Source organism: Capricornis sumatraensis, chromosome 13 (genome assembly GCF_032405125.1).
Source record: "Capricornis sumatraensis isolate serow.1 chromosome 13, serow.2, whole genome shotgun sequence".
In the NCBI taxonomy this organism is placed as follows: Eukaryota; Metazoa; Chordata; class Mammalia; order Artiodactyla; family Bovidae; genus Capricornis; species Capricornis sumatraensis.
The window spans coordinates 37,057,215-37,076,386 of record NC_091081.1 but is presented as its reverse complement, the minus strand read 5'-3'; the positions used below and the strand labels follow the sequence as shown (position 1 = coordinate 37,076,386).

At 37.5% G+C, this 19,172-nt stretch overlaps 1 protein-coding gene across 1 annotated transcript in view; it reads right to left on the bottom strand.

Moving 5' to 3' along the window:
* Nucleotides 1-19,172, bottom strand: part of ASCC3 (activating signal cointegrator 1 complex subunit 3) — a 318,333-nt gene that overhangs the window by 15,420 nt on the left and 283,741 nt on the right. Inside the window, exon 36 of the mRNA XM_068985127.1 lies at nucleotides 15,715-15,939. Coding sequence (XP_068841228.1) covers nucleotides 15,715-15,939 — 225 coding nt within the window. The remainder of the gene's footprint in view (nucleotides 1-15,714; nucleotides 15,940-19,172) is intronic.

The following is a 19,172-nucleotide window of genomic DNA, read 5'->3' as shown; positions in this document are numbered from 1 at the left end:
GAATCAACTTCAGTTGATTGCTGACTCAGAATTCTCTGTCATTTCCTACTGTGACAGACTAGAAATATGACTCCTGGCATTGCATTAATTTATAAAATTATACTACAATTAACACTATCATAATCCACAGAAACTATGGGGTGGTTCATTTCTTTATTGGAAAGCAGGCAATGAATTTGGTTTTGAACTCATTTGAACCAAGGTGCCATTCTGAAGCCAGAAGAGTTAAATGCAAGCCTTGACCTTCCAATAAAATGCCAACATACACTATATTGTTACTTGTTTTTATAAAGTTCCCTTTCTATCTTTCAGAGGGACTATAGTACCCTTGGAGTTGGGGCAGAAAAACATAAGTCACAAAAGGAGGCAGCCTACAGTTGGCACAGAGTAAGATGTCCAGAGAGAAAAGACCCTCTTAGGATCAGGAAAAGAGGTTTCCATGCCTGGGGCATGTGAGCCTCACAGAGAAGAGTGGCTTCAGCAGGTCACTGAGACCGCACACAGTCATGGCAGAGAGGGAAGCTCTGAAAGAAGCTTATGGACATTGATAGCACTCATATCACACGGTATCTAGCACCTCTGTGAGTGGAGGTGACACCTCTTTCTGGGAGAAAGTACTGCAAAGGAGCATGAAAAGATCTGGAATAAGTACTGGGGGGAATTACTGATGTGAATAAAAGCATTGGTGAGTTTCATCAGCATGACTTTGAAAGAGTAATTATACAAATTATTAGAAACATTGAGAAAGTATAGAAATAGTAATGCTTCATGACTGATTCTGACAACAATGAGTAGGATTAATTTGGGTGTGAAAGCAGAGAATTCAGATGCTGAGATTTTAGGTTACTGGTGACATCACTGTTGAAGTGGACAGCTGGAGGGCCAATCCTGTGTGGGTGGCAAGTGAGGTCACAGATGATCGAGACTGGATCATAGACAGGAAGGCGAGGAGAGACTCCTGGCTGATGAGTAACAGACATGTTCAGTCACGCTGATGGGTAAAGAAGCTGTGGTCAGGAGAGTGAGAGGGTGACGCCACGGAGGTGGCGGCAGAAGTGGTTTGGATGTAGTATTACAGCAGCGGAGTTTGGGATGAATGTGATTACAGTGTTGGAAAGGTCATCTGCTGAAGCCACTCTGGTGACTGGAGGAGCTGGAATGGGGCTGCACGCTATGAACTGGTGTTTGAGGGAGGTGGGAAAAGAGATCCAGACTTTGGAACACAGTTGAAAAGGAAATCTTATAGACACTGAAAGTAAAATGTACATGGATAAGAGAAGCAGGAATCTGAGAAGAAAGGTGTGGTTGGAGAGATCTGAGGAGGCAGACTTTGATTACTGAAGAAGCACTAAGAACGAGCCAGGCCAGGAGTTTCAAAGAGATCACAGAAACGAGGTGGTGTATTGTGTCTGACTGACAGCTAGAGAAGGAGGGGTAAAAACAAAGATGGGTACATATACTACAAACATCCCAGACTTAATCCTCATGTAGAACTCACAGGGAACATTTAAGAACTTAGCTTTGTGCAAAGGTAAAACCACTACCACTACTACCTCCAAAAACAACCCTGCTTCTCATCCCCATAATCTAAAAGGACTAGAGTTTAGAAGATGGACACTCTCTGGAAGAAAATTTTTTAGGCTGCAAGCATCGTGAAGTCAAGGACATGCTTTCTGACTTGAATACACCTCATGTCTTCAACACTTATTTTGAATCGATTTCAAGAATTCCTCAAGCGTATCAAGCTTGGTCTTGCCATTTAAAATAAATAAAACCACATTTCACAGAGATGTAAACTATTCCTGCAAAGGATGGATTTATCCAAATCTACAGATATTTTTCTTCTTTTTCCGCTACTATAGATTATACTTAAAAATGCAAGTTTGACAACAGATCTGCGTTTTGTATCAAATAAAGTACATTTCATTCAATTATTCTGAAAAGTGGCAATGAATTATATAAACTCAAACTGTATACACAGCACACACATAAAGTGTGATGAAAATATTTGTACAGTGGTGTGTTGGCTATATAACACTTTTAAAAATAGCTCACAACACCAATTATGAGGCATTAGTACTGTCTCCTGAGGCTCACATCAGTCCAGTGACTGTAACCACACTGATGAAAAGTGAGAAGACTTGGTTTTCTAATTTTATATCCATGCTCATTACACTATATTCCACAGCCTCTGAATGACACACCCTGAAGACATACCCTGTCTTATTTTAAGAAGGATTTACAGTGGTTTACATCTATCCTTTCTCTTGTACTTAACAGAAAAATGCAGAGTCCAGATTTTATTATGCAGATTCCAAATTATTATGCATTTAACTGACAATTGTCTCAGAACATTTGTCAATGGGAGTTTTGAAAACCTAAAATCTAAAAATAAATTTTAATCCACCATTTGGTTATTAGTTTAGTCAGTTCAGTCATGTCTGACTCTGTGCGACCCCATGGACTGCAGCACGTCAGGCTTCCCTGTCCATTACCAACTCCTGGAGCCTACTCAAACTGATATTCATTGCATCAGTGATGCCATCCAACCATCTCATTCTCTGTCATCCCCTTCTCTCCCCACCTTTGATATTTCCCAGCATGAGGGTCTTTTCGAATGAGTCGGTTCTTTGCATTAGGTGGCGAAAGTATTGGAGTTTCAGCTTCAGCATCAGTCCTTCTAATGAATATTCAGGACTGATTTCCTTTAGGATGGACTGGTTGGATCTCCTTGCAGTCCAAGGGACTCTCAAGAGTCTTCTCCAACACCACAGTTCAAAAGCATCAACTCTTCGGTGCTCAGCTTTCTTTGTAGTCCAATTCTCACATCCATACAAGACTACTGGAAAAACCATAGCTCCGACCAGACAGATCTTTGTTGGCAAAGTAATATCTCTGCTTTTTAATATGCTCTCTAGGTTGGTCATAGCTTTTCTTCCAAGGAGCAAGTGTCTTTTAATTTCATGGCTGTAGTCACCATCTACAGTGATTTTGGAGCCTCCCAAAATAAAGTCTCTCACTGTTTCCATTGTTTCTCCATCTATTTGCCATGAAGTGATGGGACTGGATGCCATGTTCTTTGTTTTCTGAATGCTGAATTTTAAGCCAGCTTTTTCACTCTCCTCTTTCACTTTCATCAAGAGGCTCTTTAGTACTTTTTCGCTTTCTGCCTTAAGGGTGCTGTCATCTGCATAGCTGAGGTTATTGATATTTCTCCTGGCAATCTTGATTTCAGCTTGTGCTTCCTCCAGCCCAGCATTTCGCATGATGTACTCTGCATATAAGTTAAATAAGCAGGGTGACAATATACAGCCTTGACGTACTTCTTTCCCTATTTGGAACCAGTCTGTTGTTCCATGTCCCGTTCTAACTGTTGCTTCTTGACCTGCATACAGATTTCTCAGGAAGCAGGTCAGGTGGTCTGGTATTCCCATCTCTTTAAGAATCTTTCAGTTTGTTGTGATGCACACAGTCAAAGGCTTTGGCATAGTCAATAAAGCAAAAGTAGATGTTTTTCTGGAACTGGATACGTAACCGTTAAATATCTTTTGAAATATGCCTGAATTCTGGATTTAAATAATCCAAGGGTAAAACTGAAACTCTGAGTATTGTAACTGAATTAAGTCAACTTCATTGCAAGGAAATAGAATCACTCACCTCACCAAAAGGAAAAACTATCATTTACTGTACACCAAGAGGTATGTTAACAGGCGCATAAAAAGATGTAGCTCTATGATGCAGCATTAAAAACTTTCTAAACTTCAGTTTGCAGAGCATGTGAATTCAGTCCTCAGTGTGTCAGCTGTGTCTGTGGGTTGTGCGTATGGAGAACGAGACAGTTCAGCCTCTCTAGTCCCTGTCAGCATTCTGACGACCTACAACCTCTGTTCTTCCTTCCTTTCACCTTTCTCCTCTTCAAGGACATTTTCTCCTTTTCCTCACATCTCTCCGCCATATTTAGTGACGGTGTAGGGAAAAACCACATGAAAACAAGGTCATGACAAGGTTCAAATGGCTAGAAAATGTTGCTATGTTTAAATTAAATGACATAAACATCATACATGGAAGAAGATAACATTTTCATTGTTTTACAGGAACCAAGTTGTTATCTATGGAATATCAAGAAAATGCAAACTACTATGGAAAGATCATCAAAAGCAATGAAAGTCTGAGAAACTCACAGTCGAGAGGAGACTAAGGAGACATGACAACTAAATATAATGAGGTGTCCTGAATGGAATCCTAGAACAAGACAAGGGCTTTAAGGAAACTAAAGAATTCTGAAGAAGCATGGACTTTAGTTAATAATAATATATTAATAAAGGTGCATCGTGACAAATGTTCATTGTGACCTAAGGTTGACATAAGGTGTTAACTACAGAGGAAAATTGACTGTGGGGTATCCAGGAAACATCTGTATTTGTCTTTGTAACTTTTCTTCAAGTCTAAAACTATTCTAAAATGTGAAGTTTATTAAAAAAAAAAAAAGCACTATGGTAATTCAGCCTAGGCAGCCTGTTAAAATATTAGTTGTTAGACATCTGCTAGAAAATGCACTATTTAGTTCAAGAGCTCCCAGAAGTTTTACAATGATGGGAAAACCTGAAAAAAAGCTTTCTAGACAGAAAGGCACACTTCTTTAAAGGTTCAGGTCACTTGCAAGTAATGATACAATATTTTGTCAATAATTAAAATGCTATAAGTACATGTACAAGAATCTTTTTCAATAGCAACAGTTGTTCACAGTAACTTTCTCCTGAACTTTTACCCCCAGAAGGTTAGCATTCAGGAAGCTCAGCTGCTGTCTAACAAACTTAATTAATCAAAAAGTCATTTCCGAGCTGTAACTATGAGTAAAAGCGCTTCAAGTGCGCTAGCAAGCCTACAAGTTAATCAAAATGCTAATGCAGTACAAATTAAAGTTGTGATTAACATTTCACAGTAGCTGCTTAAGTGAATTGATCACACAAATGGGTTAAGCATTACTCATTTCCTACAGCCCCAACCGGGAAAAGGGTTGTTATGCGGGTATGAGAAGAAGAGCTGGGGGTAGAAGGATCCTTCATAATAGCATCCTAGCGTCAATAAACCAGCACCAAATTGTCATACAAAAGCTTACAGGTAGAGTCACCCAGGGGGAAATAGCCTTCCAAATTACATTATAGTCCTTGAAGGGAGATTGTCTGTAAATCCACAACAGTAAGTGAAGGTGTTTTCCACCTCAAAATCCACACGTTTGTGTTGGTTTTGGCAATGCCAAATGCATTAGCTCTGTGTAGCATCTGCAGTGGGGAATGGTGCTTTGCTTTAGGTGGCGTGGCTTCCCTGGTGGCTCAGATGGTAAAGAGTCTGCCTGCCATGCAGGAGAGATCCCGATTCGATCCCTGGGTCAGAAAGATTCCCTGGAGGAGGAAATGGCACCCCACTCCACTGTTCTTGCCTGGAGAATCCCATGGACAGAGGAGCCTGGCAGGCTATAGTCCATGGGGTCACAAAGAGTCAGACACCATTGAGCGACTCACACTTTCACTTCGGGTGTTCTATTGTTGAGTGTGACTCTGATACAGGGTAAAATAAGCACTAGCTGGATGATGATTCTGCATCACAGTGTGGATCTTTGCATTTGAAAGAATAACCACTCAGGATTAAGTTCATTTAGAGTTATTTGTTTTCAAATAGACATCCACTAATAAAACCTCATCAGGCCTTCTGTGGCAAGATATGAGCTCCTGGCAGTCTTGCCAGGAAAGCAGCCTGAATTAGACTTCCCCGTCTCTATGAATTTGATAAGGTCACATGAATGTTGACAACATACAGACATTTGTTGGTAGACAATTCAGACTTGGCAGATAATTTGAAAAACATTGTGAGAATCTGGACACAAGAAATCTCCCTTTTCAATCCTCTCCTAAGAAAGAACTAGAGAGGAAAAAGTGAAATATTTATTCATTATATTCACCCATGATATATTGAGATCTGTTATGTGCCAAGAATTATGCCCAAGTCACCTTAACAGTCAGTGACATTATAAATAGTTATTGATAAAGTTCCAGCATATTTTGGATATGATACAAAATCCTCCAAATGTACGCTTATAGTATTAATATTCCTTGAAACATACCCATTAAAGTATAAAAGATATACTTAAAACTTAACAGTGTAATTTTCATTTTAGGATCCTTCAAAGACTTGGGTTGCAGAAATTAACTCTTTATATATTATTAAATATGTATAATCCAATTTTGGAAGTCTAAAAATTATTTACTGATCATTACCCATCTTTTTCTCAAAATGATTTAAAGAAGCTTTCTGAAGTCTACTGTGCTGCACCGTCCACTTAAAGATAAGCTTTTCATTTGATCTAATAATCATCATAAGCATTTAAAAATGTGAAAGGAAGGACTCTATTACGAATATACAGGAGAGTTAACCTATGATTTGCTACATCAAAATATTTCTTACAAGTTCTGGATTAATGATTTGATGCAGTACTTCTTTGGTTAAGCTCGGCAACACTGGACTATTCACCGCCAACTATATTTGACTCTGATTCTAGAACTTGTTCATTTAATTGACACAGACATTCAATACATTCACAGCCCACTGAGCCTGTGCTGAGTGCATCCGTAGGTAAATACGCTTCAAAGGTTACATTAGCCTTGCTTCATGGCAGTTTTATCTCCTGGTATCACCAAATAGTCTAGCTTTCTAATCTACTACAAATGGGGATCATTTGTTAATGGGAATATAGACCCAGCTACAGTTCTAATATCTCTCACTCAGTTAAAATATTCAGGTCAATAAAAATATTCATATCATTGTATCTTCTTTTGCTTTCCTTATCCTATTCTTTTCTATTCTGACTCTAATGATGTATACATTCATATCTTAAGTTAACCAATTAAAATAGATTGAAGATGTAATCTGTTTTCAGAATAGCTGTGGGTTATAAAAATGTGATACCAGTTATTTGAAATTTAATACACATTATCAGATATTGTTACAGAGGTCAACTTACTGTTCTGAAGTTTGGACTAAATAACAACCCTACTAATAAACTTTCAGGGATTCAGTTTCACAAATTTAAGGTTTTCTGAAAGAAGTAAAGCATACCAATTCACATATTTACCCCCTTTTTTCTGTTTATGTAACTTATTAAAGTATATAGCATATGAGTTACACGTTATCTCATATGAAGGAGAAGAAAGGCTGGAAACTTACCTGTTCAAAAAAGCCTGGGAATTAAAGAAAAAGACGTAAAATGACAGCTCCTACATTAAAGTCAGATGCAAGAATTTACAAAACAATGGAAACTTACCCATCAGAACATAGCTGCCTAAATGTTTTCTTTCAGGCACTGAATCACCTATTAATGAATCATTTTCAAAGCCAGTCTCCTGGTTTACTTTTTGCCAACTTCCATTAGTACAATGGAACATGATGAATTCAATCTATATAAACATGTGCCTTGTTATACAGAGTACAGAACTTTATACTCTCCTCCAACAGTAAAGAGGAGATGTCTGTTACCTCTGAAGGGAACTGGTAGTTCTGTGTCTTGGGGCAAGGAATCTCTGAGATTGCCTGTTGCTTCTAGACATTTGAACTTTTTCAAAAAGGACTAGGTGCGTGGACAAAAGCTGCTTCCCGGGGAGAGGTAGTTACTCTGAGAGAAGCCAAGAAGCTAATCTAAGCAGAGAAAGCAAACCTTAAAGAAGAGATGAACATGAAATGTTTGCATATGTGTTATAATAGTCAGTCTAAGCACAGTCATTTAATAGTGTGTATCACTATTTATTAATATTATAGGAGTATCTTTATTATGGCATTCCCTTTTCTTCTTGTGGTTGTATCAGCAACCTGATCTTTCCCTCATTGCTTCCAATTATTGTAATTTTTGGTGGAGAACCTGAGGAATCAAATGGCTAATTTACTGGGCAACCAAGAAAAATATAAAAACTTTGGGAAGGATCATAAGCTGTTGAAACAAAAAACATATCAACTGGCAAACAGCATATCAATTGGACATTTCAGATAATATAATAAAGCAATTACAAACATCAGTCATATTAACAAGTCCCTCTTAGAAACTGGTTAAAGTAATTATAGGCCAACTGTTGAAAGGGAACTAAAGTAATTAAAGGGAGGAGATTTGAGTATACTCTGAAAAGAAAGGATTAATTAAAAAATATTATTCATGTTCTAGTGGGAATTCTTGGTCTAAAAAGAAAAGTAGAAATTCCTGTGACATTCTCACATCTAAAATAAATCCAGACTAGACCAAGAGTACAATTCTTAGATCCATCTTTATAGGACAAAGGGAATACAATAAGATAAAGTTTTATTATATAGATAACCTATGCTGAAAACTGTTTTCCTAATATAATCTTGGGAAGGATATTTAGTCTTAATCTGTAAAATGAAGATAATATTGTATTATTTCATTGGACTATTACAGCAAATAAGTCTATGCAATCAAAGTAGAACAGAGCCTGCTACAAAGAAAATTCTCAACAAGTATTCACCAGCAACACTATTAATGATAGCCTACCTTAGGGACCATCATTAAATAGCAATTTTTTGGTGTGGGAGTGCAGGGATGATATGCAGTTCTTCAAATATTCTGGTTGAATTTAGTATTTAACATTAATTCCAATTTCAATGTGGAAGTATAGGTTTTCAGAGATCTTTCTAATCAATCTACACTGTCATATTTCTGCTTGTGTGTGTGTGTTCTCCTTTCATGAGATGTATCTTGCAGTGGTTAAGAGTATCATTGCTAAAGTGAGTGAAAGTCGCTCAGTCATGTCCAACTCTTTGCGACTCCATGGACTACACACTCCATGGAATTCTCCAGGCCAGAATACTGGAGTGGGTAGTCTTTCCTTTTTCCAAGGGATCTTCCCAACCCAGGGATTGAATCCAGGTCTCCCGCATTGCAGGCAGATTCTTTACCAGCTGAGCCACAAGGGGAGCCCAAGAATACTGGGGTGGGTCACCTATCCCTTCTCCAGCAGTTCTCCTCGACCCAGGAAGCAAACCGGGGTCTCCCGCATTGCCGGTAAGATTCTTTACCAACTGAGCTATCTGGGAAGCCCATTATTGCTAAAGTCCTTTAAAATAAATCTTAAAATGCACACAGATATTTTGATCTATTAAACTTAAGCTGCAGGGTAGATAGCATTGGCTGAAGGGTAAATTTGGCCTCTCTTTATCTGAAAGCAACTTTTCCACATTAACCCAGCAAGCTGACAGCACAATTATACTCTGAATCACACATTTTGGTCCTCAGCTCACTTAGCTCCTCGAGCCCTGCTTTCCCTTTTTTCCTTAAACATCTGAAAGTGTCTAATTACTGGTCAGTTTTGCTATAAATACTATATAAGAGGTAGTGGGAGTGGTCAAGATAAATCATGTACTCTAATACTATTTCGCTCAGTATTGTATTTAAGTACTTTTCATTGAAATGAAGATGATTTTAATGTAAAGACTCATGGCACTTCTTAGAAAAGATCACGGCTATTAGAGCAGGATTTAAAGTCCTGGTATCTTCATTTGGTTTCAGCACAGACTGCTGCAACAGATCACCTTTTAGCTAAATTATTTAACTTATCTGAAAACCAGTTTATTTTTTCCCTTGATAAAAGAAAAAACAAACAAAATACAGTGTGGCGTTAATCAAGACACCTGAAACTTTTCAATAGTTCTGACTTGGTCATCAAATTTGAAAAAGTTTGGCAAGTCACCTTAATTTTTGATACTTAATTTTCCTATAAAAGCTAACGTTAAGTTTTTCCTGGGTATATGTGGCACACAAAGTATGTCACATCATTTACTACATTTTATAAATATATTTTAGAGTTAATGTAATCAAGGAGAGGATCTCAAAGACTACTGGCAAGAGTAATTTTACAATTGCTCAATTTATAAACTAGCATATTTCAAGCAGGCTTAAAAATTGAGATATGTACATAAAGTTTTACTCATTTTTGTGGGGTGGGATGAAAATGGAAATGCTACTAACAGTAAAATATTAAAAGGATCCATGACAAAAACACCTTAAACCCACAAATGACCCTGATACATAATTTCAAATGGGTACAAGAAGCAAAGGCAGGCTGTACTGTGAGAGCAAACATGTCTACAACAACTATGTTTTTCTTTGTAATAGATTCTCCAGGACAAGGGTAATCAAGACTACAGTTTTCAGAACCGAAATGATAGCTCATGTAAAAGGTATATTTCTATAAATTAAAGGGAATAACAGAATTTAGAGTTAACTGACTACGAAAAAGCAAGGAAGTAAAAGTACTACTAAGAATGAGGAGACTAAGACAGACTTAGTTTCTTGAGTCCTCAAATCATTGTTCATTTTATAAATGTTAACTAATGTCCCACTCTTGTAAGATTTTATTTTTTATTCAGACAGCAGGGATTCAGTGACTTGCCTAAGGCCTTTATACCAAAACAGGAGCAGAGCTGAATTTATAGTAAGATGGTGGTACCAAGTTCTATACTCAGAACACAAGGTCATGCTGATGTCCCATGAGGGCAGTATAATATTCAATCAATCAGCCAGCAGGGCTTCAGGTTGGAAAACTGCCTGAACCAACGCTTTCCAGGCCAATGGTATCAATGTAGCAAATGAGAACAATAGTGTACAATAATGAAAACTGTCACTCTGTCATGGAAAATTATCATGTCATGACTTACCCTCAAATTTTCCATTAGCAACCCTAATATTTCCTCCTCCTGGCTTGTTTACTTTTATCATAATCTTACAAAAAAATTGTAGGAATGAGAGGATTTAGGATATGAAGCTTGCCATTTCTTTACAATTAAGTTTCTTTTTAGATGGCTTCTAAAAAGCCAAATCTACATTTATAAACATAACTAAGTGTAAGTGAAAGTCGCTCAGTCATGTCTGACTCTTTGTGACCCCATGGACTATACAGTCCTTGGAATTCTCTAGGCCAGAATACTGGAGTGGGTGGCCTTTCCCTTTTCCGGGGAATCTTCCCAAACCCAGGGATCAAACCCAGGTCTCCCACACTGTGGGCAGATTCTTTACCAGCTGAGCCACAAGGAAAGCCCATAAACATAACTAATGCTTGTAATTTATACTAGCGGAAAATTGCACACACAATGCCCAACAATAGGAATTAATTAAACAAACTGTGACCTTCTTATGGAAAAATATAATGTGGCCATTAGAAATTATACTTGAGAAGAATACTTGACGTTGTAAACTAGTAAGTTAAAAAGGTTAGAAAATAACATAATAAAAATTTGCAAAGGAAGAGAGAGAGTAAATGCACAAAGAAAAAGAGCCTCTGAGCCTCCAAAGACAAAAAAAGAACTATACACAGCTATTTACTCTAGTCAGTAAACTTGATTTTTGGCAGGAGCAAGGGTTAGTCATTCTAAAGCTATATCAGGCTAGGATGGAGGAATTAAGTAAACAAATTTTGATTAGTGAGAGCCAAGTTTCTTATGGGTAGAGAAAAGAATTACAATTTTTAGAAAGGGAAAGACTAAAATGAACTCTTGGTATTAAACTGGAATTGGAGGTATTGGAATGAACTCATGGTTTTATGAATACAAATGTTTTCTACATATCCAAACATGTACACACACACAAGTAGATAAACAAACAGATACAGATGTCTATGTATATACATACTTATATTTCCTAGCTTTTCCCATTGAGGGGGCTTACAGGTAATGACACCCAGGTAGCAATGAAGTCAATGAGCATCTCTAAAACCACTCTCTAACTACTTGTGAGCCTATACTTATATAAATAGATAAACTAAATAAATAAATGGAGGAGAATGGAAATTCTGGGAATGATAGAAAAAGATCACAGTAGTAATAACTGTTTCAGGAGAAAGCCTCCAATGAATGATGAAAATAATGTAGGGTAATTTGATGAGAAACAGGATAACTGCATAATCTCAAAGTTTCTTACCACAACATATTAGTTACAAAATGAAAAAAAAAAGTAACTTTACAGTGGAGAAGCCTGGCAGATGCTACCTCAAGTGTACAAAGTCAACATCTCTGGTAATAACACATCCATGTCACAAGTCTCCTGATATGATATACCAAGAGGATAAAACATCACTTCTGTGGCATTCTTAACCAGGAGTATGTAACTTCAATGTTATTATGAGGAAATATCAGGCAAGCCCAAACTGAGGGACAGCTCTGTAAGACACCTGGCCAGTGCCCCTCACACGTGCCAATGTCCCGAACGTCAAGGAGACTGAAGGGGACGTGACAGCTAAGTGCTCTGTGGGATCCTGGACTGGATCCTGGAACAGAGAACGGTATTAGTGGGATAAAATCCAAATGGACAGAGTTGGAATGAGGTCTGTAGATTAGTTAACAGGATCAGCACTGAGGCAAGATGCTAACATTAGGGGAAGCCCAGTGCAAGACACGTGAGAATTTTATTGTACTGTTTTACAAAATTTTAATGTCTGAAGTTACTTCAAAATGGAAAAAAAAAACAAAACATTTTTTTAAATTAAAAAATTTTTAATTCATCAACCAAAAAGAGTCTCATATTCATAGAGGTGAAGATATAACTACCATGAATGACTTTAAATTTGATACATTGCTTTTCCAAATTTTCTACAGTGACATGTATTACTTTTACAATTAAGACCTATTTCTCTTTAGATGTTGTTTAGATGGAACAAAAAATTTTTAAGAAATATAAATATCCAAGAAACGGTATATAAGAATATTTAAGTAGAGGCGAAAAGTACCTGACTGAATCTTTTCCTTAAGAGTAAATTTAGAGACAGACTCCTTGTAAAATCACCAATTTATTATTTATAGCTTTTGAATCATTATTGACTGAGTGTTGAAAAAGAAACTATGAATGAGTTGATATATATTATAACTTTTATATATGATGTAAATACATGCACCTGTAAGTATACCTGTAAGTACAAAAATTTAATTTCTCCTGTAATGTCTCTCCAACCCTTCCTGACTCTGAGTTCATTAACAGGTCAGCCTTCGAGGAGGAGAAAAAATGGCTACAGGAAACACAAATGAGTATCCACGGCCACAGCTAAAACTTTAGGAACTTTAACCTTCATTGATAAAGTGGGATTAATAAAGAGTGGCAAATCATCTTCCTAGAGAGATAAACCATATGTTAGCTACAAAAAAAGGGTTAAAAAATTTACTTGTGTATTATAGCCTTATAGCCTTTCTAATTCCTGGTAGTTTGTGAATATTATATGGAACAGCTCTATTCTTTTAAGTAATAAAATTAAGTTTTTTTTCTCCCGATAATAAAATTGTTAGAAGCTCATTTGAAATCATTCAAACATTTTAGAAGAGCATAGAAAATAAATTAAAAATTACCCCAAATGCTGTGACAGAGATGGCTACTGTTAATGTTTTGGTAGATACTATTCTGGATCTCCTGTCATTAGATATATATATTCATAAATTTATGTAGATATTCTAGACAGATACAGAATTAATAAGAGAAACTGTAATATTTTGCAGTGTTCTATAACCTGAAAGATGCCTAGGTTATCTCTTAAGTCTTTAATTTTGTAAATGGCTATACATAAATCTAGGACTCTCCTGGTGGCTCAGATGGCAAAGCGTCTGCCTACAATGCAGGAAACCTGGGTTTGATCCCTGGGTTGGGAAGATCCTCTGGAGAAGGGAATGGCAAGAAGGAAATTCTTGCCTGGAAAATCCCATGGATGGAGGAGTGTGGTAGGCTACAGTCCATCGGGTCGCAAAGAGTCAGATACAACTGAGCGACTTCACTCACTCATACCTAAATCTTCAGATTCATTTACTCTACCTTTAAAAACACCATGTGAAAGTCAGTGTTACTTGCTCAGTTGTGTCTGACTCTTTGCAATCTCATGGACTGACTGTAGCCCACCAGGCTTCTCTTTCCATGGAATTCTCCAGGCAAGAATACTGGAATGGGTAGTTGTTCCCTTATCCAGGGGATCTTCTGGACTCAGGGATAGAACCCAGTTCTCTCCCATTGTAGGCAGATTCTTAACCATCTGATGAATCACTAGGATAGCCCCAAGAATACTGGAGTGGGTTGCCATTCCCTTCTCCAGGGGATCTCCCTAACCCAGGGATCAAACCTAATTTTCCCGCATTTCAGGCAGGCAGATTCTTTACCATCTGAGCCACCAGAGAAGTCCTAAAAACACCATGAGACTCTTGAAAACCTTAAAACTTGTTTTTGCTATAGAAATGTCCCAAAAGGCATAAAGTAGAAAATCAAAGTCTCTTATAAGCTCAATCCTTCAAGTGTGCTTCTCCCACCCTGCTCCTCTCACAGTTATCTCCCAGGAAATGGCAACTCCAGCCTTCTAGTGGCTCTGGGGAAAAGCTCTGGAATCATCTTTGGCTTCATGCTTTGCCTAAAAACTCTTGTTCAGTTCATTAACAGATTCTCCTTAAAAAATATGCAGGATCCAACTACTTTTCACCAGTCTTATCCACACCAACTTGGTCTAGCCACCATCATTTCTTGCCTAGCCTTATAGCTTTCAATCTATAAAGTTCACAGATAATGATTTCAGATTTAGCATGGCAACTAACTATGGAATATCATATGTCAAGGTTTTGTACGTATCAGAGAATATCTACACTTTTCTGAAAAGGCTATACAAATACTCTTTCTTCTTTAAACAACGTATCTGAGGCTGGATTTCCTCCAGATACTTCAATTAAAATATCATATTGTAACAGATTGCTTTTAAAAGATGATAAATGAATTGAGTTGACTTCTAGTGAGATATGAAAGATATTTGCAAAAACATAAAACACTATTACACTTGTTTTCAAAATAGTTATTTCTTATGAAAATCATTAACATATAATGGGTTTATAACTGTTATTTTCAAATGAAGTAATATTTGAGAATTTCTGTTTGAATTAATATGGCAAATATTCATAGATATCTATATAACTACCATAACCATTAGTGAACCACTGCTCTACAGCTTCTCTCTCATTCAGAGTAAACCCAAAATCCGTACCATGGTTTACAAACTCCCTACATGACCTGACCCCATTTTCTCTATAGTCTCCATTCCCACCCTCTCTGATCTCATTTCAAACCACTCCTTTTCAACTTTTTTCCAATGGCCTCCTTCATTTTTCTTGAATATACCCAGCAAGTTCCTACATGAATTGTGGCACTAGGTCTTCTAGGTGTTTAGAATCTATTCTAAACAGATAGCCCATGGCTCACCCCCTTCCCTTTCTTTCTTAAATGACTTAATAGGCAAAATGGCGCCCTCCATCTTTCTCCATATTTCCTTTATTATACTTTATTACTATTTTAACAGTAGTGATTGCCACTTGACTTGTATTTTTAATTGTCTGTCTTTTACTTCTCTAGTGAAAGCCCATTACAGCAGGGTCTCTTCTGTCCTGTTCACTGCTATATGCTCACAACCTAGAAAAATACCTGGTACTCAGTTTACCTTCAATACATTTCAATGGAATGGATGGCTGAAACTGTCACCTTATTGCATTTACATTTTCTTTTCATTCAAAAATTCTTGATTTGATTCACTAGGTTTATCTCAATAATGCTACAATAAAAGTGTTTAAACACAAGTATATTTTCTTCTACAACAGGGGAAAAAAAATCCAGAAAGAAGAGGAGAAAATGTAGACAATTAGAAATGACTTTCATACCTGGCATACTCGGAGAGCTTGGTCCAACACTGTCTTGGTATCAGTGTCATAATCTGGGCAGGGCAGCATGGTTCGGCTGAGATGTGCCTGCAGGAGGAGATGTGCTTTGGTGTGAGGGCTGTCAAATGAATGAGGATTCGATTCCAAGGGAAGACATTTTGCGAGTTCACTATTCATATGATCTTCATTGTGTCTTACTGGCAAATCAGTATATTCTTCTGCATCCTGAAAAAACATACAAATTCACATAGATACATATATTAATGTACTGGATCAAAAGTATAATAGTTACTGTACTTAGCTTTAACTACTAACATTTAAAACATACTTTAGCAAAACCTTTAAGATAACCATATCCCTTAAAATTCTGCTTTGTTCAATACTACTAATAATATTCAGGCTTCCTTAGTAGCTCAGACGGTAAAGCATCTGACTGCAATGCAGGAGACCTGGGTTTGATCCCTGGGTCGGGAAGATCCCCTGGAGAAGGAAATGGCAACCCACTCCAGTATCCTTGCCTGGAAAATCCCATGGACAGAAGAGCCTGGCAGGCTGTAGAGACCATGGGGTCACAAAGAGTTGGACATGACTGAGTGACTAACACACACATATTAAACAAAAGCTAGTAATTTATAATATATCTGAAACTCATGTATGATCTTATTTATACAGTCAACAAAAGTAATACAGATTCTAGTGAGCATCAAACACCATGCTTGACAGTGGGCCCACAGCAATAAATCAGCAACTGAGAGTTCATCAGGAAAAAACAAGTTCTACAAAGTGGAAATGAACGCTATGATATGGTAAGTACAGGATATTAAAGGGATAGTCAGTTTGGGGACTTAGGATGAGTGGAAGAAATAGGCAGGGCTGGGAGAAAAGTGGCTGAGGATAGGACTGGTGAGGTAAGAAAATGGTGAAGACCAGGATCGTAAACTTAAGACTTACTATGATAAATTAGATTAAAATAAAATTGTTTGTATTTGGCAGTTTCCAGTTCCACACGCAAGAAGCATAGAAGCCACCACTTCATCGTAACAAGTAAAAAGCTGAACAGGCTGACATTTTGCTATAAGCAGAAACTAACCTAACACTGTATATCAATTATACATCAATTAAAAACAAAGAGCAGAAGAGGTTGAAAAAAACCAACAACATATGGTCTTGGATCCATATGAGAAGGGAGGACACAGGACAAACTGATGTCCCCAAAGCTGGAAAATGCAGGGAGTCATGGCTAAGAGGAGCAGAGACTCATAGGCAGAAAATGTCACAGGAATAAGTGAAGGTAAGAAACCCTGAACTGTAACTGATGAATTATGGGAGATTCAGTGTGGGCAACTCCAAGAGCTAAAAGCTCCATGGGGACTAAGTTGTAGGGGCCTCACAATACTATGAGATTTACCTTCAGGAGCCCAATCAGATTCCTATAGTCAATACCAGAGAAAAATCCCCTTGGACTTCTGGCAAGGGGAGGGGAAAAGAACCATTCTGAAATATGCCAGAGCATTCTGTCCTTCTTAGCAAGGCCAGCTCTCAGGAGAACTAGTTAATTAGAGCCTAACCCGCTGGGATATTATCAGAACCTATCTGACCTGGATAAGGGAAATACCCAACTGTAACCAGTTCCAGCTTTGCACATGGAAGAATGGAATATCCCACTCTAGCCCAAGCTAGCCATCTTATCCCACCAAAGGTGGGAGGGTAGAAAAAAACTGAGAAACAGATGTGAAATTCACAGTGTAGAGTCACTATAGACATGGGGCCTGATCACTGGACCAGAGGATATTCCCCCTACACCTCTGTGCCTCACCTCACTGCATTACAAAAGGCCTATTTACTGCAGCTCTTTTTACCCAATACGCTATGTCCAGCTATCAAGAAAAAAGGTATACCAAAAGGCTAAAAACACAGTTTGAAGAAACAGAGCCATCAGCAGAACCAGACATGGCAGGGATGTTAGAATTATCAGAGCAGGAATTTAAAACAACTATGATTTATAATGATTTATATGCTAAGAGCTCTGACAGATAAAACAGACAGCATGTAAAAACAGATGAGGGCTTCCCTGGTGGCTCAGAGGTCAAGAGCCCGCCTGCAATGCAGGAGATGTGGGTTTGATCCCTGGGTCAGGAAGATCCCCTGGAGAAGGAAACCCACTCAAGTATTCTCGCCTGGGAAATCTCATGGACAGAGGAGCCTGGCAGGCTACAGTCCATGGGTTTGCAAAGAGTTGGATGTGACTAAGCACACAAGAATAGATGAACAATAGAAGTGGAGAGATGGAAATCCTAGAAAAGAGCCAAAGAGAAATGCTAAAGACAAAAACACTAACAGAAACGAAGAATGCTTTTGGTGAATTTACTGGTAGACTGGACGTGGCTGAGGAAAGAATTTTTGAGCTAGAGGATATAACGATCATGTCTCTAAAAACTGAAAAGCAAAGAGAACAAAGACTGAAAGAGACACAAGATGATATCCAAGGACTGTGGGACAATGACAAAAGATGTAACATATATATAATGGGAACATCAGAAGGAGAAAAAAGAAAGTAAGAGAAGAAACAGCTGAAACAATAATGATTGAAAATCCTTCCCCCTCCCCATTAATGTCAGACACCAATCCACGGGGAAAAACATCATGTTACCTATAAAGGAACAAAGGTAAGTGTTACTTCTGAATTACTCACCTCAGAAACCATGCAAGCAAGAGGAGAGTGGCATGAAATATTTAAAGTGTTGAGAAAAAAAATTCCACCAACCTAGAGGTTCTATACCCTGTGAAATTATCCTTCAAAAGGGATAGAGAAATACAACTTTCTCAGACAAATAAATACTGAATTAATTTACTGGCAACAGACTGGTAGAATGGCCTTGCAAGAAATATAAGTTCTCTGCAGAGAAAGAAAATAATATAGGTTCAAAATTTGGCACTGTATAAAGAAAAGAAGAACAATGAAGAAGGAGTAAGTGAAGGCAAAAATAAAAAACTTTCATTTTTCTTATTAACTGATCTAACAGACAATACTTAGTTCAAAATAATAACAATGTATTCAATCATGTATGTTTATGCATATGTCTTATGCTTATGTATATGACTTGTATATAAGTGACATGAACAATAGCAATGAAACAAGAAATGGAAGGAATTATGACTATTTTGTTATTATACTTACATTACCCGCTAGTGTATACTGCTACTTGAAAGTGGAATTCAATTATTTGGAAAAGTACACTGTAAACTCAAGGGTAACCACTAAAAAAAGCCACCCCCCCACTATATATATATATATATATACATATATACATACACACACACAACTGATATGCTAAGAGAGTAGAAAATGAAATCATATAAAATGCTCAAAAAAGACAACAAAAGACAAAAACAGGAACATAGAACAAGGGCAACAAATAGAAAACAGTAATAAATATTTGTTGAATATCCACCTTATG